Source organism: Falco biarmicus, chromosome 11 (genome assembly GCF_023638135.1).
Source record: "Falco biarmicus isolate bFalBia1 chromosome 11, bFalBia1.pri, whole genome shotgun sequence".
Lineage (NCBI taxonomy): Eukaryota > Metazoa > Chordata > Aves > Falconiformes > Falconidae > Falco > Falco biarmicus.
In genome coordinates, this window is record NC_079298.1 from 15,390,634 (window position 1) to 15,410,100 (window position 19,467).

Consider the following 19,467-nt stretch of genomic DNA (forward strand, 5'->3'; position numbering starts at 1 on the left):
TAACCTTACTATCTCCAGAGGAGGAACAAGGGAGCTGGGTGCCGCTGAGCCCAGCCAAAGCAGCTTGCCACACTTGCTCTCCTGTAATACAGAAAGCGCCAGCTGCCCAACCCACAGCACACTGAAAGCACCTGAATTTCTGCTGAATTCACAGACCTCGACTTTTTTGCTGAATCACAACAGGCTAAAAAAAAGAAAAGTGTGACAAAAATACCCCTTTTTGTTATCATTTGCACATTTTAATGCACGGCACCGTATGCCAGAAACCATAACGCACCGATACGTTTCCTGATAGGAAACGCAAACGCCCTGCAAATCCACCGATGGGCTGGGCTGCCTCAGCAACATTTTCTAGCCCTGCTTCTCCAGCTGTTTGTTTTGTTTTACGTGCACAGCGGCTCCCATGGAGGCCCTGCAAGGCTGGGTTAAGGGCTGCTGCTGCCAGACATAAGAGCAGCCCAGGAGCAGGGCGCTGAGCATCCCCAGCCTGCTTGCTCACATTGGCAGCGTGGCTGGGGAGCAGGCAGCTGCCTGACTGCGCTGGCATCCACCGCGCACTTGCAGGATGAAGGACAGGCTGCTGGGAAGCCCTTTCCCTGAGGAAAGGGTGGGACACGCGGCTGTGGAGGAGTCCCTTGGCAGCTGGGGGAAGCGGGGCCGCCCTGTCCCGGCTGCCTCTGGGGTGGAAACTGCAGATCCGCAGTGCTGTTGTTGGCAGGCGCCTTCCTGATGCTGAGCAGGAGTGGGAATGGGGAGCAGGGAGCAGAGAGCTTGAGGCTCCCTCCTGCTGCAGCGGCAAAGCTGGGAGCGGGCGCTGCCAGCACCTCCCCTGCCCAGGCCGTGGGTCTGCCAGCCCTTGCCCACTCACCCACTCCGGCATGAAGCACATGGGCACAGGAGCGTGTCCTACCTGACCACGTGCCAGCAAACACCCACAAGATGCTGCTCTGACACGATTTCCCAGATTTTCAGTGACTCTACAGCAGGGCTAGCAGAGGCCACTGCTGATGAGGTCTGGTGGGGGGCTCCCCCATCCTCAGGGACCTTCCCAGGAGCACCGGGTGCTGCTCAGGGAGGTCACTTTTTTATTGGTGACTCCCCAGTGCTGGAAAGCCAACACCGAGGAGCCACTGCCAGGCCCAGGGACCTGCCCATTTGCTGCACATTTTAATCCTCTTCCACCTGAATCCCAGCAAGATTTATTCTCCTGCAGCAAACTTTCCTGCTGCCTCAGCCCCAGCTCCTCTGGCCGAGGCTTGCCCTGCCCTGGGTGCGTGGGGCCGGGGTACAGCACTGGGGCCGGTCTCGGCCGCTCCCCTCGAGCCCGGCCGCCTCATGGTGGATGGCACAGGGGTGCCCCCTCCCAGCCCCCCAGCCCCTCCTGGTGCTCTCTCCCACCAAGGTGCCCCCCGCGGCACCTCGCGGTCACCGGGCAGGTGCTGGCAGTCGGTGGTGGCCCAGGAGGCAGCAGGTGGGAGGTGGCGGGGCGCGGCAGTTAATGTGTAACCCACACCGCCACCTTTCACCCGCACGCCGGCCTCGGGCGGCAGCGGGGGCCTCAGCGGCGGCCGCACCGGCTCCCAGGTGCGGGTGGTCTGCGGGGCCGTGCGGCCGGGGCGCGGGGCTCGCTGGGGGCCCCGGGACGTGCAGCCGCAGCCACACCTCGCCCGGCACGGCCGGCTCCGCTGCCTTCCCAGCTTTCCCTGAGACTTGTTTTTCTGCCCGGCAGTTTCCTGGAGCCAAATGGCTCCTGCCTGCCTGCTCGGGATCTGCAGCCTCCTCGGCGCCTGGTCAGTGGTGATGGGACACCCCTGCAGCCTCAACCACCAGGTAGGGGGGCCAAGGGGGCTGCGGTGTGGGCAGCAGCCGGGGGCAGGCAGGGGCACCCCGCTCCGACACAGCCGGGGTGGCGGCAGCCTGCGCCTGCGGGGCAGCGGGCCCTGGCAGGCAGCTCCTGCTCCGCACCACGCCAGAGATGACGAGCAATGAAACCCCACAGGAGCAAGCGGAGTTGACTGCGAGATGCGCTGTGCCAGTGGCCACTAGCCACCGGGGTGGCTCACCCACTGCTGGAGCCTGGCTGTCTCACTCCCAGCCCCGCAGCCCCTGACCACGTCAGGCTGTCCAGCCTGTCCGCCGGCGCAGGGCAGGGCTGGCACGGCTTTGTCTGAGCCACAGCATGTCTGGCTCCGGGGGCCTCTTGGCTGCAGCCATAACACAGCCACCCATAAGGGGTGCATGGCGAGCAGCACCCAGGCACATCCCTGAGGGGCTCCCAACCCCTCACTCCCTTCTCCGGTGCGTGGTGGTGCAGTGACTGAAGCCAGGGTCAGGGCAACCATGGGATCAGGATCCCTGAGCGCCTAGCGAGGAGCAGCAGGAATTGTAACTAATTCATCCCACCGGGACACGCACTGCAGCCTGCAGCTGGGCTGCATGGAGGGGAGCCAGGGGGAGGCAGGAAAAGCGGCTGCTGTGGATGGCACAGGGCAGCGCTGCCCATCCAGCTCTCAGATACTCCCTCCAAAGGTTTGCACTGTTTTCCCCAGCCTCCCCGCGCCCAGCCCTCTTTGAGCTTGAGACAGGATCTGTGTGGTGCCCGCATGGGTTGGCTCCATTATAACCCCATCCTCGGCAGCCCAGGTTTATAAGTGCACATCTGTTCCTCTAGCAAGCCGGGACAGCAGGGCCGGATACAGGAGAATGAAAAGAGATGTGATCATGCGAGAGGCAAAGAAATGGAAAGGCCAGCTAGCTGGAAAGCAGCCAGCTGTAGAAACCTGGGACTATAGACCACAGTGAACTTCCAGCATGGCATCTCTGCCTGCGGGGCTCAAACACAGCAGGAGCCCGTGCCTGCCCAATCAAACCTAAACTGCTGACCTGCTCTCTGGCAGCTTCAGTTTGGGCAGCTGGCCCTTCCCCACATAAAGCCCAGGCAGAAGTAATACATGCTGGGGACTGCTCCTCAAAAGCAACTTGAATTTGGCCACCCTGTTTTTCGGGAAAGAAGTCCATCCATCTGGGTTGATCGACCCATCCAGCATATGCTGCTGGTCTTTTGGGGCAGCAAATGGTCCCTGGTCTGTTTTGTTTAGTAGTATAGCCACAGCCAGCCTGCACTAAGCTGCTGCTGCTTGTAGTGCCTCCTTAGAAATGCAGGAGGGCTGGAGGCATGCTGCTATATCCTGCACAGGCCCTGGGGAGCAGCTCTTGACATGGGTGCCTGGTGCGGGTGCCCACCACTCAGCAGCCCAGCTGCCTGCCTGCCTGCTGTCACAGCGGGCAGGGGTCTCGACCACTTCCCTGCCCCAGCTGGGAGGATGCCCCTGTATCATGCAAGAGCTCCCCAGGGGCTGGAGGTGGGGATCGGGGGAAGGAAGAGGAAGGCCTTCTGCAAGGTGACCCCATATGACAACTGCCCTGTAAGGGAGGACAAGAGGGTGACAACCTGGTCCCTCTGCACCCACCTTGTCTGTTTGGGTTTCCGTGCAGCTCCCTATGCTCCTCCTTTACTCCTTCAGTTTGCTGCTCTCAGTCCTGGGCTGTCCTGCTCATCTTTGTCCATTTATCTTTGTCCACACCAAACCAGCAGCTCATGTGTTTTTTAAACTTGTTTGTGTCTTTGCTTTTTTAAACTCTGCAAGGATAATCAGTTAAGACATATGAATTTCTGGGGAGTCTCAGTGTAGAGGTCCTCTCCAGCATGGATAGTCTATCTCAGACAGCAGGTCTTTTCCCAGGGACGGGCTGACTGCAGCAGGAAGAGCCTCCTGCACTCTCCAAGTTCTCTTCCAAGCAACATCACCAGTTTGGACCTCTCCTTCAACTCCTTGGTCATGCCCCGTCACAGGACTCTCTTGATGCATTTCCCTTCACTGCGCTCCCTCAACCTCTCTAGCAATGCCCTGCTGGTGCTGAGCCCAGCAGTGTTCTCCAACCTCGAGGCACTGCGTCTGCTGGACCTGAGTAGCTGCAGCATTGCCTACCTCCACACGGACTCTTTCAAGGGCTTGGGAAACTTGCACACACTGCTCCTAAGAAACAACAGTCTGCAAGAGCTTGAGGTCCCTTTCTTCCTGCCGCTGAAGGCTCTTTTCCATCTGGACCTACAGCACAATGTGCTGGTCTCTGTGGACGCTTTGAGCCTGGAGCTGATGGAGGCAGTCCCACAGGTCCGGCTGGAAGGGAACCCCTGGGGCTGCAACTGCACCGCATACCCTCTGCAGCAGTGGCTACAGCGCAGGCAAGGTGAGCAGATGGCAGTAGGTGGCAGGAGAGGTGTTGGGCAGGAGGAACCCTGGGTGCAGATGTCCGGCTCAATCCTTTCGCTCCAGCCCCTGGGCAGGCTCTCAAATGGTTCTCCACCCTTTCCCACCCTGCTGAGGGACAGCAAACTGAAAGGTGATGTCTCTGTTCCTTGCTTGCAGTTACATGCCAAACATACCAAAGATTTCTAGGAATGGCAGCAGGATAATGTAGCCACTTCTCTGGGAAAGGGGCTGCACATACACTTCAGCCCCTAAATTCACCTATATATATCTAAGTGGAGTGACCACATTTTCAAGAGCTGCTGACCACTTGGCAGCTCTTCCAGTGGAGCTGGATCAGGCCAACCCTCTGAGCCCAGCTCCCAGGCAAGAGCAGTCCTGCGACAGTGGGGTTTCTATCAGTATCCATGAATTTGGCATTATCCAGTTAAAAAGAGCCTGCTCATCACAGTCACACATAGGTCCCTGGTCAGGGAATCTTTTCTTTGGTTGTGCCTTACAATATCCTGAGGGCCAGTGAGGCTGCAGGGCAGGGCCAGGAGCACCTTGCAATGTGTCCCATTTAACCCAGGAGAAAGTGGGGATTGTCTTCTCTAAACTGGGGAGGGGATGGGCAAAGACCCCCCATCTCACTTTAGTCCATGTGTCTCCCAGCTGTGCAGGTGACCTGCGCGTCGCCCCCGGGGCTGCGGGGCCGGGAGCTCGCTGCCCTGCATCCCCGGGACCTCGGCTGCCGGATGAAGCAGCGGTTTCCTCGGGGGGTCAGCACGGCGCGGCAGATCCCAGTGACCCACAGCAACGGTAAGTTGTGGAGCCGCAGCGGCCTCTGTAAGGTCTATCTCCCTCCTGCCCCTGCTACCCCAGAGGGGACCGCAGGCAGAGACCCCCTGCTCTGCCCCACAGTCCCAGGTGCTCAGGCTGCCTGGCCACCGCTGGTGCAGTGGCTTGGTGGGAAGGGTGGCCTCCAGTGGTGGCTTGGTGGGGAGAGTGGCCACCACCTGGAGGTGTTTGCTGGCTTTGCAACAGAAAAGTTCGCAGATGCCACAAAGCCGTACGGAGCGCAGACGCCACGGTGATGGACACCAGTATCAGACAGCCATCTGGCAGTTTTCCCCACAGTGCTCACACACTCTGGTGAAGAGCATTTATATTGCTCCTAACGAAAGCAATCCAGCGCTGGCTGCATGCTGCAAGCACGCATGTGGCTGGCTGCTGAGAAGCACCAGACACGCTGCAGGCTGAGCGGCCATGCCCTGATGTGCCTTTCCTGTGCCGCAGCCACCACACCACCTGCCGGGAAGGGGGGAAGGAGCTGGCCGTACCTCGTGGGCTTCCTGGTGGCAGCAATTGTCATCTCCATCCTGATTGCACTGGGTGCCAAATGCAAGCTCTTCCACAAGAACTTCGCCAGCTACCGCCACCGGCCGCTGCCCGAAACCAGCTCGATCGGAGGCAGCCCGATGGAGGATGGCAGCGGCTGGGACAGGGTCTCCTCAGGCCGGGGGGCCTGCGAGAGACACCCCATGCCTGGTGCTGCCGACCTGCAAGCTGAGGATGATGATGGCTTCATTGAGGACAATTACATCCAGCCAAGTGAGCAGCTGCCAGGGGAAGAGGAGCGGGAGTCCCACCTCTCCATCTGAGCCTGCAGCCCAGCCACCACCGCTGCGGCATTTGCTGTCCCCCCTGCCTCCATCCCCTTCCTGCTCTTTCCCACTTTCCCTTGGCTGTTGGCCCCACGTGGCTGGGGGCAGGAGGAAAGGAGCGGAAAGGAGGGGAGAGAAAGGCTCGGAGTGGTGATGGAGGCTGAAGGCAGCCAGATCCACGGTGCCTCAGCATGAGGCAGGGACAATGGACCCTCTGCGGCTCTCCCAGCCCTGCTTGGACGCTGAAGATGAAGAGAATGTGCCTTTTGTGTCCAGGCAGCCTGGTGGGGTGGGAAGAGGTGACCGACCTTGTGCTTCCTACGGTATCTCAGGCACCAGCCCCACTGACCCACAAGACCAGACCCAGCCCTGCTCTGTCCCTCAATGTTGTGTCACTCCAGGATGTGATTAAACATGATTTAACCCTGCTGCTGCCTGTGATGGTTTGTTGGGGCTATCCTAGCAGTGGTGCTGGGAGAAGACCCCCAGCCCATAGCTGCGGTGCAACTTCTTTTGCATGTGCTTTCAAGGACCATAAATGCATACGTTGTTAACCGCAGCGGTGAGAGGACAGGTCCGTGGCATAGAGTGCTCTTGTGCATCAAATCTGTCACCTGCTGTGGCGCAGGCAGCCCTGGTGTGTCGTTGCAGGGTTTCTGTGCATATCTCTCCAGTGTTACTTCCCGCCATGTCCCTTCTCTCTTTTCCCTCTCCAGCAAGACATGCTAGAAGGGCACTTACCTTTCCCATGTCAGCTCAGCACAGCTGAGCAAACTTGGCAGCACTAGTTGTGGCGTCAGGCAGGCACGTGCGCTGGGGCGAGACAGCCCTGTCCCTGGCACCCATTACAGAGTCCCATCTGTATCTCTACCCGTGGAGTTATACGCACATTATAATTTTTGCATTCCTGTCATCTTTGTGGTACGACAAACAGCACATGAGACATAGGTAACTGCAAGCTGTTTCTGCTGTAGCCGGTCATGCCTGTGTGGGTCATGCTGGAGTTAAAAGCAGAGAGCAGCAGTGGCATTCAGCTCCTTAGTAAGTGATTCACAAGACTGGTACCATCCAGCTGGGAAGATTTCCCAGGGCACAGCCTGGTCATTACCGTCCCTGATAGCACGGGAATCTCTCTGTCATGCTTCAAAGCATGAAGCGACAGCATTTCTGCAGCCCTGCCGCACAGCTAATGCTTGAATCTCCTTCAAACCCCCATGTCACTGTAACTGCCTTTCTCTTTCCCTACACATTAAGCTATTTATAGAGCACAGTGTGTACAAAAGTAAATAATACACATCACAGAATGTAAACCAAAGGGGACGACTGGGTTAGGTGTTGGATAGGTGATACAGGCCAGTGACTTAAAGCACCTTCCAGAGAGGGAACGTGCCATTTGAAGTCATGAAGAGCAGGAGGAAAACCTGCTGGCTTGTTTCAGTGGTCAGCCAGTTTTCACTCTTCAATGCTGTATTTCTAAACCGACCTTTACTTTTGCAGTCACTGCCTCATGTTTTGCCTTCTGGGCTCATGTTAACAGTTACCTGTGAAATTGGAATATATGCTGTAATTTTTGGAAATTCACGATATCTTTCAGGTAAGATAGGAGACAAATCTGAGGGCTGGGAAAATGCATTTTGGTTATCTTTTGGAGGGTGTTTTCTGGGCTTTTCAATCACGTGAACTGCTAGATGCATTATTTTACTTTTGGTCTCAGCGATGTCTTAAAATTTTGAGATTAAAAGAACAGCTGCCCAGGCTTATTTATCCAGGATCTTGCTGGCTCTTGTCCTGCAGTGCCTAGTGGTGGGTTGCTTGTCTCCTTTGACCGTGCTGGGAGGCCCACCCATTTATTCTTTAACTGAGCAGATGTGGCTGTTTTTCTGGCATGCAGGGGGCCCAGGTCCCATGGCCGCCCCTCTGACCCTTCTCCAGGCAGCCCCAGTGCAAGCGGGCAGGAGCCTGGCAGCTTGCATGGGGGGTAATGCATCTGGCTTGCAGAGCTGGGAGTACAAGGGCGTCAGAGGAGAAAAGGAGAAGCTTTCTCCAGGGGTGTCCCCCCAGGGAGCTGCTGGAAGGGCCACGGTTGAGGCTGGTGGACGGGAGCAGCAGCAGGTATGCAGGCAGACTGGTTCCAGGCTTGTTGCAGGCAGCAGCTGCTGCCGCAAGGCTCAAGGCTCGGCCCCACCACAGGGCGAAACAGCTTCTCTATAAACAAACCAGCCAGCACTGACACATTCAGGAGGTTTGCGTGCTCCACACGAGCATCTTTCAGGGGCACAGCAAGGTCTTAGGTTCACAGAGCAGTGGTAAGGGGGACCAGCTATGCCTTCCCTGTCCTTAAGCAGAGGGAGATGCATGCGCATCTGGAGGTGGGAGTTGTGTATCAGGAAATAAGTACATGCATCTGGGGACTGGGGTGGCATTGCCACACTAGCTGGTGAGCCAAAACCATGGCCACAGGAGGGAACCTGGGCTGTCGTGATTTCTGCCCTGGGCTCAGCCTGAGCAGAGGCCAGCTCTGCATAGTCCTGCCACTTCGCGCTTCACAGAGAGGCTGACGCTCAAGCATCAGCCTTCAACGTGGTCGACTTCTGTAACACTTTATTATGTATTTCCACGCACAACATAGGAACCAAGAAAGGAACAAACCAGTACCGCTGCTGCAGAGATGAGTCAGTGACTGGGGCAGTGCGGGCTGTCCATCCGGGCACCCAAGCCACCACCTTCAGGAACAGCTTGTCCTCAGCCGTTCCTTCCTTGGGTTGCTGACGCAGCCCACCAGCATCCTTTTCTGGCACAATTCATGGATACTTGGGGCACATTTTGGAGGGGCTACGAAGGGGAAGATGCATTGCCATGCAGGCAGTGCAGAGCTGTGAGCTAGGCACAGTCACGCATCTTCACAGAAATGCCCAGATGTGCAAAGCAGCTGGTGTGCAGGCAGCTGTGGCCTGTCCACACGTGCAGGTTGGGGGAGCTGGGAGTAACTACTAAAGCACTGATGTGGGCAGAGGTGGTGCAGCTCTGCACGCGCACTGACACAGACGTGTAGAGCAGCAGTAACAGTGACGGTGCAAAACTGTCAGCTCTGGCCTGTCCCTCCCAGTGTATGCACAGGGGTCCCCGCTGGACCCACAGTCAAACAGCCTGGAGGCGAAGGGTGCCTTTTTCCTTTGCAGAGGGTTTAGCACAGAAGGACCTGAGCTTAGTAACACCCTCTGAACTCTTGGGCAGATGAGGAGGCAGGAGGAACAGCAGTTTAATAAAATTTATGGATAATATGAAAGTGGCAGATGAAAATGTAGAAGTAACAGAGGTACAGAAAGAGAAGCCAAAATGATGTTCCCATACTTTGGAGAAAACAAACCAGGTCTTTAGGGTAAGGAAAGCCAGCAGGTGCAGGGCAAGAGTGGATGAATGCAGAATTACCCTCGTGTTATCTGAGTGCATCGGGATGGTGTGGTCTGGAGCTGCAAAGGGATGAAGTCCTCATTGTCCAGCATATACCTGGTGGGGTTCACTGATGCTGAACTCTGACACTGCCTCCAGGTGTAACATAGCCAGTGATTCAAGCTGTTACTAAGGGAATGAGCTACTGTCCTCTTCCAAATAAATTCGCTACCAGGCACCAAAAAATAATAGCTCAGTCTTGTCCCATTACAGAGGGAACTTAGCAAATAATGAGCTAAAATAACCTCCAGGGCAGAGCAGCTCAGGCGAGGGGGTGATAGGAGGAGACAGGAAGATGAAAAGGAAGAGAAGGTTGCACAGGAGCAGCTTCGTTAGGAGGTTAGGATCTGTGTCTATAGATAGAAAGGGCAGTGAAATGGTTCATGGGTCTATGGAGGAAATGAGAATTTTGACAGATAAATTAGCCTCAAGTCACAAGAAAAGCTCCCAGGGATGAGTTGTTAGTCTGCCTCTGGGAAAGATACCTCAGTGATAGACACTTTGTGGAAAGAAAACACTAAAAAAGCTCCAGGTGAGGGCCAAGTTGAAGCAGAAGAACTTTTCTGCCCGGCAGCAGCTGCAGCATTTGGGAGACAAACAGCATGGGAACGTGCAGGGACTGGGATGAGCTGCAGTGCTCCCGTGGCAGCAGAGATGCCTCTGCTTGGGAAAGTGCTGTCAGAGGGCAACAGTGCTCCCCCCTCCCACCACCCTGGCACAGCAGCAGCCCCAGGATCTGGGCATCCCACCATCATCCCCCAGTGACTGCACCTTGCTGTTTGTGGCTGGCACGGCTGGAGCACGCTGGCATGATAGCGGAGCCCTAACACACAGTTCAGCCCTGACACCAACACCATGTGATCGCCCCTTTGATAAACCACCACAGAAGATGGTGGGCTACAGAAATGTAATATTGGAACAAATCTTGGCACTGCAAACACAAATGGCATTTCATGTGAGGTCCAGCTATGCTGGGGCTCTGGCACACAGAATCCCATGCAAATCCCACACTTGCCTCCACAGACACACTGGTGCTTTCTTGGGAGCAAACCCTGCAGCCGTACCTCCCACTAAGCTCCCTTCACTTGTGCTGCATTCCTGCTGACACGCAGAATATTCCTGCCGTTCATTAGCTGCTAAAGGCTCTACTTTGCTTGGGAGCTGGTGGCTGTGCACAGAGCACAGGGTGGATTTATGCCACCTGCGATCACAGCCCCTTCGACCAGGAGAGCACACGACGCAGCTCTGGGAACCGCAGGAACCAACTCCTGGGGTCCTCAGGGTTAAGGGCAGGCTCACCTTAACTCTGTCCCAGAGGTCACAGCCGGGCAGGCAGCAGCTGTTGCAGAAGGCTTTGTGGAAATAAAACACCAACAGGCCAGCGCTGCGCTCTCCAGGTCACGGAGCCTGTCCAGGCACCCCAGGTCCCTGCTGTGCTGTCAGCCTGGGGCAAAGCAAACAGCAGTCATCTCCAGAAGAAGCACGAGGCACACCGCAATGCTCTGGAAAGGCTGGCACAAGCCCTGCTGATGGGTCGTATCCAGTGAAGCTCATGCAGGGGTGTCCTGAGTCAGATCAGGTTGGCCATGCTGGAGGTGGGAGGAAGCCGCCTGTTCGCAGCAAGGCGGCCGGAGATGGTGAAGACACGGATGTCGCCAGTCTCCAGGCTCCGAGGAGCAGCCTGGCGGCAGGAGGTGCAGAGCAGGTAGAGCAGCAGGGAGAGGAGGATGGCACTGCCAGCAGTCAGGAGGACAACCCCACTGGTGAACATGCTGGCCAGTGGCCGCGCGGGGCTGAGCTGCATGGTCGTGGTGGAGAGGATGGTGAGCACAACCCCACAGACCACCAGCACCAGGGCGCTGAGCAGCAGCATCAGGCAGTCCGAGAAGCCCCCGCTCTTCAGGAGCTCGATCTGATCCCGGCTGCGGATGCAGTTCATGTCCTGGATTGCAGAGCTCAGCAGCTGCTTCAGCAGCACAAGCAGGGCCAGGAGGCAAAGCGTGGTGCCCACGGCCAGCCGCCACTCCCCAGACCGGCTGCTAGTGCTGTACAGCAGGATGATGCCCCCAATCCCGCAGGCCAGGATCAGCACCACAGCCATCCCATAGCACAGGATGGACTTCTTGGGGTCCTGGAACCACCAAAGCTCCACATGCTCCTCCAAGATGTTCCTCTGGATGTGGTCCGCGTCCGCAGGGGTGCGGGGGTTGCTCAGTTCTGCCAGCTCTGGCATGGTGGGTGGCTGGGTGGGGAGGGCACAGTGGGGCGGTTGCACAGATGAATCTATACCCTTACAGCAAAGTGCAGAGCCAAGGCAGCAGCAGTTGCAAATGCAGCTGCATTTCTTATGCGGGGATGCCTCTGTCTCATTCTTTGGAGCCTAGTGGAGCTCCTTTCTGCATCAGTGCCACCTGGAGAGCTATGGTCCATGCACTGGGGCTGAGCCCACCCCTCAGGCAGGGCTGCAGGACGTGGTAGAGCATCCCCAGAGCAGCACCATAAGAGAACAACCAGGGCTGTGTCCTTCCTTTCCTGTGTCTTTCATCTGTAAGAGTCAAGAAGAGAAGATATCATTAAACAGAGACCCTGCTCCCCTGTACCAAACAATCCCCCGCCAAACCCTGGGCCTTGGTTGCGCCAGGCTGGCCTGCAGACCTTTCCTGCCTCCCTCACAAAGGCCCTATGCGTTGGAGCACAGATTGCCCATGCATGTCTTCCCAGGAGACCTCCACGCACTGCAGGGAGACCTCAGCCTGCCCCAAGGGCGAGTTTCCTGCCTCCCAGCTCAGAGGCTACTGGCACATCACTGCGCCTGCAGCTGGTGCTGGCAGCAGGGCAGGGATGGAGCAGAGGCAGGTCCCTCCTGGGATAAAGCCCCATTCACAGCTCGGGCTTCACATGCTCCCTCATCAGCATCAGCCTCTTGTCACCAACTGGCTCTGCAGCCCAGAACGACAGCGGGAGGTGGGGGTCAGGACCGGGGCTTAACCCTTCCAGTCCAGTTGCTGGAAGAGCAAGAGCTGCCCTTGCTGTGTGTTCTCAGCCATGTTCCTACCTCTGCACTGCCAGTGGGTTCCCCTCCCAAGTTGCCTACAGAAACCTGAAGGTTACATCTCCAGTGGTCTCAGCACTTCCCCAGAAAGAGCCCCCAGACAGCTGGGACCTGGCACCCTACAATTCTGCTCTCTTCCCTGCTGGTCCCTGAAGCACTTCACCACTGGAAGGCTCTGTGGTGCTCTGCTTAGCTGGTGTCCCCTCAGCACAGCGCCTTGCCTCAACCTGCAGCTCGGCTTCCTGGGCTCATCGCCTCCCCAGCGTCCTGCCCCCTCTCAGCGCTTCTCTGGGTGCAGTTTTACACCAAGAGTGGAAACCACTTGCATTGCTCTTATATGATGTTCTGCCCTGGCATGTGAGTGCTCCAGCTGGTCCCACAGCACCAAAGGGACCCTCCAGCACAGCTAGTACCCAATGCAAGGACTGCTGGGGAAGGCAGCACACAAGCATCTTGGGTATGGCTGAGCCCTTGAGACGTGGGGCAGACCCTGGAGACCCACAAGCTGCCTCGCTGGTCACCTTCCAGGATGGATGGCGCACCCTCGCCCGTCACAGCCACACACACAAACGGCTCAGTCCCACAGGAGCCCGTGGCGGGGATGGGAGCGGATGCAGATCCCCTGTGTCAGAGCTGTGTCACTTTGCCCAGGTTGGGGGGGTGGCCATGCAGCACCCTGCCTGCTAGAAATGGTCCCCTAGGAGCCCGTCAGCCCATGCCAAACACACTCCCTCTGCCTCTGTGCCCAGCTCTGCGTGGCACTGGGACTCCGGGCTCATTGCAGACGGGTGGGGATGATTTCTGACCTCCACGCATGGCAGCTCTGCACACACCAGGGATCTCTCCTCCCACAGCTCTCCCTGTCCCTCAGGCAGTCTCTACACGCCGCATCCCCTGATGGCAATGCCTTTGCTACGAGCAAACGCCTCGAAATCCCCCTCCCTCTGGGATAAGCCAACGTAGGGTGGGGGGGAGAGGGAGGACAATAGCGTGGGGGTGCTCGAACCAGACACTGCCTGACCGTGTCAGGCCAAGCTCCTCCTGAGTCACTCCCCAGGCTGTGATGGAACATGAGGTCACTTTGGACGTGGCTCAGGGCATGCTGCCAGCTGGCAGCACGTGTCCAGGAAGTCTTAACCACCGCGGGTTTGCAAGCGCGGGACCCACCGCGCCATGTGGACTGTGCACTGTGCTGTTCTGCACAGCTGCTGGTGCGTGACGTGCCTGGTCAGAGAGCAAGCTAGGACACAGAAACCTGGGCTCCAGAGGGAATGCTGGCTTGGTGGCCTGTGGCAGATCTGCGGCTCCTGGCTAGCTCAGAAAGCATCAATTAGAGAGAAAAACCCAGCTGTGGCGGAGTATGCCGGTTTGTGCCTGCTGGGACCTACCTCGATTTTGCATGGGACCGAAGATACCTTGTGCTGCCCGCATGTGCCCAGGACACGGGTCCCCAAGAAGGTGGGGATGTCACGTGGCACTTTCAAAGTGGAGAAGCGAGAAGATGGTGAGCCTGGAGACATTCCCCCAGCCTACGCAAACCAGCTCCATCCTAAGCACTACTTCCTCCTGCCTTTCCTTCTCCAAGCACAGAGGTGCCTTATCTCGTCCTTACCAGTGAACGGGTGAGTCTAGTAGATAGCAGGTTTGTAGATTAGATTGAGATTTTGAACTAAGAAAACATAAAGCTTGGAGAAGTGCAAAGTCTGTGGCCTTCTGCTGCATGACCGAAGTTGCTCACACAAGTTGTAAGTCAAACAGTAAGCAAAAAAACCCAACAAACCACAACAGTGCAAACCAAGTGAGGGAAAATGCAACCCAAAAATCAAGCTACGGCACTGCATTCTCATGTTACTTTAAAAAAATGTAACCATTTAAACACATTTTAATTTTTATTTGCTCAGAAGAAGGTCAGGGGGCAACATAAAACTGTTAGAGCGTCTGGCTGCAGAACAAAATAAGGTGTGACTTGTACGAACATGTATTTCCCGGTGTTATATTTACCTCTATTAAAGAAATTATTTGAAGGGGCAAAGGCTTCCACTGAGGTATGCCTCCATGTTTCTTTGTGTCTGTTTTAAAATGTTCTGGGAATATAAACTTTTGCTCTATAAGCATCCACAGTTGCTTGGCCTTCTCCGGACTGTGAGAGTTTGTGCTGCTAATAACAGTATTTTTACTCCTAGAATCACAGAATAATTCAAGCGGGATGGGACCTTGTGGTCACCTGGTGCATTCACCTGCTTATAGCAGAGTTAACCTCAAAGTCAGACTGAGTAGCTCAAGGCCCCATCCACTCGGGTGCTGGATACTGCCAAGGGTGGAGGATCCACAGTCCCTCCGGGGTCATTCCAGTGTTTAACCATTCTCACCATGAATACATTTTTCCTTAAATCTAAATATAGTTCCCCATTCCTCAAGCATGAGTGCATTGCCTCCCTTCCTGTTAAGAAAAATCTGACTGTCTTTATATATTAAACCAAAGAGCCCTATCCTGGGCTGTCACCCATCACTGCTTGGGTGTGTTAAAGGGGTGAAAGGGGTGCAAAGGGGTGAAACTAGATCTCACAGCAGCTTGGCTGATCTGGTTTCTCCGCATCACGCATCACATCAGTTTGCCCACATCGGACCGGAAGGAAGGGATGTTGATCCCTGCTCTGCCAGAGGAAGGACAGCCTCTCCACAGTGGTTGCCCCTGATGTAGCTCTTCTTTGGGCTACCTGCTCTCACTGGTCTGGGCTAGACCACAACACAGACCCTTTGGGAGCATAAGCCAGTTGGCCCATCAGATTAGCCAGTTTGATAATGTGTATCACAAGTCATTAATCTCTACCATTTACTTACTGCTGAACCCAGTAACTTCAGTGCTCTCTTTGTTAGCAAGAGAAAAAGGAGTCGTGGGCCAGCCCAGCCACACGGTGCTTTCTGACTGAAGGTCACATTTTAGGAAAAAAATTGACAGGCTGTCCTTCCCCACTGCTGGCTGGCAGCTGGGGAGGAAGAACAGGAAAGCACTGGGAATGCAGGAAAACAAAAATGTCCATGTTTTTCCTTTTTCATTGTTGAGGGTTTTTTTCCTACTCTGACAAAATTTAACTGGGAATTGAAGGTCATCATCAAGCGGTTTCTGGTCACTCCAGTCTGCAGGTGTGGGAGACGCATGCCTGCTGACCACCTGGGAATGGTATATGCATTTATTTATTTATTTACTTAGAGACTTTCTATGTCTGACTGTCTGATATCTGACAGACTGGCCGCGGACTGTATGCTAACACTTTCATTTCAGAGCCACATACAACTCGGCTGTTGAAATACACTTCCCCCCTCTCCCTGAACCCAGGGTACACCATGAGACATTGCTTACCCACAGCGTTCAGGAGGGGAAGCCTGGGGGTGGGACAGGCTCCTGCAGCGCTTCCAGCCTTGGAGGGGTTTTATGCAGCTATGTGGACTTTGTGAGCATGGTGGAGACCAGGAGAGTCCGGCAAGATTTGCTGTAAAATAACAATACATAAACAACGCATGAGCAATCTAGGTGAGAGCCAACAGAGCCCCGCAACCTCAAACAGAAGCTGTCTCCTTCCTATGCTTCTCCAGTCCATCACAGCTTATTTGTTTCTTGGCCAGGTCTGGCCATAGCCTGTTTGGGATGGACTTGCAACCACTCTGTGCCTCACAGAAACCTCTAGTCCAGAACAGGCATAAGTATTTTCTGTCCGTTCCTGTGATTTTTCCAACTTCCAATGCTTTTGGAAGCATTTCTTTATCATGAGGGTGGTCAAACACTGGAACAGGCTTCCTAGAGAGGTGGTTGATGCCCCAAGTGCTTTAACTTGGTCAGCCCTGAAGTGGTCCGGCAGTTGGACTAAATGATCATTGTAGGTCCCTTCCAGCTGAAATAGAATAGAATAGAACAGACTATTTCAGTTGGAAAGGACCTACAGCAATTCAGGGCTGACCAAGTTAAAGCACATTATTACAGGCACTGTCCAAATGCCCCCTAAACACTGACAGGCTTGGGGCATCGCCCACCTCTCTAGAAAGCCTGTTCCAGTGTTTGACCACCCTCGTGGTAAAGAAATGCTTCCTAAAGCATATTCTATTCTATTGTAACTTACTAGTAGGCTCAAAGAGAATGAAGCTTATATATCTTGTTTTAAGCCTGAACTACTGCTAATAAACAACCCAGCAGCTCAGAATGTCGTAGTGTTCAAGGTCTGCCTGTGCCCCTGCGAGCAGGGACACTGCTGCCCTGGGACGTGTGGGAAGCTCTTCTCTCTTCTGAGAACTCAGGAGTGGAGATAGAGGAATGCATAGGGAATTGGGGTAATGGGACTTCTATGTGGTATCTGTCTGTCTCACCCAAAATCCTAGCAAGAGATCCACACTCCTTTGGCTGCTACATCAACCACCAATTCCCAGCACTCCTTTCTGGGGCTGCTCAAAACCCAGGCAAACCTATACTGACTAATCTGTGGCTCTGGGGAGAGCCTGTCCTCTACCCTGCCAGAGGAATAATGCTTTTCCAGAAGTGATTGTCTGTCCCACCAGGGCTCCTGCCACCAGACATCATTTGGGAAGCCCTAGGAAAGCCCTGAGTGATGATGGACCATTCCTTCCTTTCACCAAGCCTAGGGGCTCCGGGGGTAAGGATGGTGGAGGGCTTGTAACAGGGTCAGCACACAGAAATCTAGAAAGCTTTGGTATGCTCCATTATAAAGTTTCGTGCTCCCCTTCCTCTCTGTTTGTGTAATGGGCATCCATCATCCTGACCCCACAGAGCCTGTCCTGATGCACCTCTGCCGAGGGAAGCCTGAGAGTCCCAAAGGGACAAAAAACTCCTGAGCCTTACGTGCCAAGAGGAAACACAGTGGTGCAAGGAATGACATGGAGGCAAGAGGCAGGATCTTTTAAGAAGCATGTCTGAAGAAACCCCCAAACCTGCCAGCATCTCCTGATGAAGTCCAGCCCTGCCCGCACACGCACGGGTCCCGGGGAGGGGGCTTCACTCACCTCCAGCAGACGCTGCCCACACACGACAGCCCAGCACCGTTCCCCGCTCCTGGCTGGCAGCAATGGCTTTTCCTGGCTTTCCTTCCACTGGATCGAGCTAACGAGCGAACTCACGGGGCGAATCTCTTCCCTTCCTCTGGCAACTGCCTGCCAAGGAACAGGTGCCTCTGCCGGCTGCCCTTCCTGGTGCGGCGCAGGCAGCACCGACAGGTTGGAGCCCTCGCCTCTCGCCTCTCGCCTCTCGCCCGGGCAGGTGCATTCCCCGGCAGGGTGGCGTCTCAGCAAACCTGCTGCTGGCTTTGGAGAGGCTCCAGCGCTGCGCCGGTGTGCAGGCACTACCCCTCCCTCCCCGGGCAGGACCTGGCCACGCACCGCACCGATCCTGGAAGGTGGCTCATTTCCTCCCAGCCGAGCCAGGGAGCAGCTCCCAGGCAGCAGGTGAGAGGAAGCCTGCAGCCAGGCTGGCAGCGCTGGGAAAGATTTGACACGTACAGCAAGTGTTTGGTATTGTGCAGTATTAAGTAGCTCCTGCACCACTGGCTGGGCTAGGGCCATCAGGTCACATCAGGACTGGATCTTCGTATATGGCGTTAGCCCAGACAGGCACCTAAGTCAGGCGAGATGTCACTGTGGTGCCATCTCCCCATCACCAGGCAGCTGTGGTACCCCCCTCTCTAGGAGCCAGTGGCATCAGCAGAGCCTACCGAGCTGCAGAAGAGCTGACTTTCTGGTAATGTAGTGGAAAGACAAAGGTGACCATTTTGAGAGGAATTAGGAAAACAGCAAAGGCCTCATTTGAAAGAGGAAGAGAAAAGAAGGGAGCAGCAGGGAACACTGAAGTCAGCAGGGGAATGGGACTCACAGGCTGAGTGCATGCCCCATCCTTTGTGGCTGGGCTTAATGACAGCAGAAGGGATCACTACTGTGAGTCTCAGAAGCTGGAAAATCTCCTGGGAGGTGTAGGAAGAAGAGAAGGGGGCTGAACAGCTCTCACCCGACTAAAGGAAAAGGAGACTCAGCTATTAAGCCACATGCTAGTTTTTTAGCAGGCAATGGGAAGGGAAGCTTAGGGTACACCAATACAACAGGCACCAATTAGTGTGACAGCTTCAGGAATTTGTCTGAGTAAAATCTGATAGATCTTTTGGAACTTGTGAAATATCACCTGTCCAGTGGTTGCTGTCCTAAACCAACAAATGGGATGTGGTGGATTTCACTCTACAAACACCCTTGAACAATAAGCTTGTCCTTACCCTGGAAAACCTTGTCCTTTAGCTGGGCCAGTTAACAAACATGTCACCCAAGAGGAAACCTTAATCAGCTTTAAAGATAGCCATATATTCAATTTTAAAAGTGTGCTATAACTTTATAAGAGCATGAGATGCTTACCAGCTCCTTTGGAGAGGTAGCAAAAGGAGAAACAAGACAATGCAGACCAAGAGACGATGGAGTGGAAAGTGTCTTTTTGCACCCGAGAGAATTCAGAAGACCATTAGCATACAAAGCCATAATCCAGTTACAACTTAACTCTGAAAACATTCCTACAGCACGTGTGTGGGAGATTGATCTCGGTCTAGTTTCCCCAGTACAGAAGAAGCTTGTACATCTATTTTGCTTCCAGCAAGTCTCTGATAAAGCCCAGTTTAACACTCTGCTGTGCCTGACAATGTCCTCCCTTACAAACAACGTTTTAGCTGCCTCTTAGCCACTTAAGACCAAGTTCAGAATCCTTTTGAACCTTGCTGGCCAGGTATCTACCAAGGCTTCGTTTGACAGGCCTTGTATTGCCTTTAAAATCTTTCTAACGAGGGTGACACCCAGACATACTCTTAAGCATATTAATCACCACTTAGAAATCATTCTTCACCTGTATATGCTTCTTCCTCTTAATAGGACAAGGTTCTTCTTTTTCAGAAAGACTGATTCCATTTCTCTAAATCACATCTATTAAAGCAGTGGCTTCTACAACTCTGTTTCTGACATAGAGAGGAGAAAATTATACCACATAGGAGTCTGGCAAATTAAAATGGGTGTGTTC

The 19,467-nt window shown here is 54.9% G+C and overlaps 2 protein-coding genes across 2 annotated transcripts; one reads left to right on the plus strand and one right to left on the minus strand.

The window, feature by feature from the left end:
- The first annotated feature begins 1,569 nt into the window (after positions 1-1,569).
- C11H1orf210 (chromosome 11 C1orf210 homolog) lies at positions 1,570-6,345 on the plus strand. Its single transcript, XM_056356522.1, has 4 exons — positions 1,570-1,830; positions 3,744-4,251; positions 4,926-5,072; positions 5,550-6,345. Exons 1-4 carry the CDS (start codon positions 1,744-1,746, stop codon positions 5,912-5,914), a joined length of 1,107 nt encoding a protein of 368 aa, XP_056212497.1. The 5' UTR covers positions 1,570-1,743; the 3' UTR covers positions 5,915-6,345.
- A 2,042-nt stretch (positions 6,346-8,387) lies between these two features.
- Positions 8,388-12,666, minus strand: TMEM125 (transmembrane protein 125). The gene is made up of 2 exons (XM_056356718.1): positions 12,023-12,666; positions 8,388-11,912 (listed from the first exon to the last, which is right to left on the minus strand). Exon 2 carries the CDS (start codon positions 11,598-11,600, stop codon positions 10,938-10,940), a length of 663 nt encoding a protein of 220 aa, XP_056212693.1. The 5' UTR covers positions 11,601-11,912; positions 12,023-12,666; the 3' UTR covers positions 8,388-10,937.
- Positions 12,667-19,467: the final 6,801 nt, after the last annotated feature.

What these genes read in the sequence shown, in the direction of transcription:
- C11H1orf210 (XM_056356522.1), top strand. Translation starts at nt 1,744, where the DNA reads ATGGCTCCTGCCTGCCTGCTCGGGATCTGCAGCCTCCTCGGCGCCTGG. An exon ending in GTGGCTACAGCGCAGGCAAG is followed by an intron (nt 4,252 to 4,925) that starts GTGAGCAGATGG and finishes TGTGTCTCCCAG; the next exon opens with CTGTGCAGGTGACCTGCGCG. An exon ending in CCCAGTGACCCACAGCAACG is followed by an intron (nt 5,073 to 5,549) that starts GTAAGTTGTGGA and finishes CCTGTGCCGCAG; the next exon opens with CCACCACACCACCTGCCGGG.
- TMEM125 (XM_056356718.1), bottom strand. Translation starts at nt 11,600, where the DNA reads ATGCCAGAGCTGGCAGAACTGAGCAACCCCCGCACCCCTGCGGACGCG.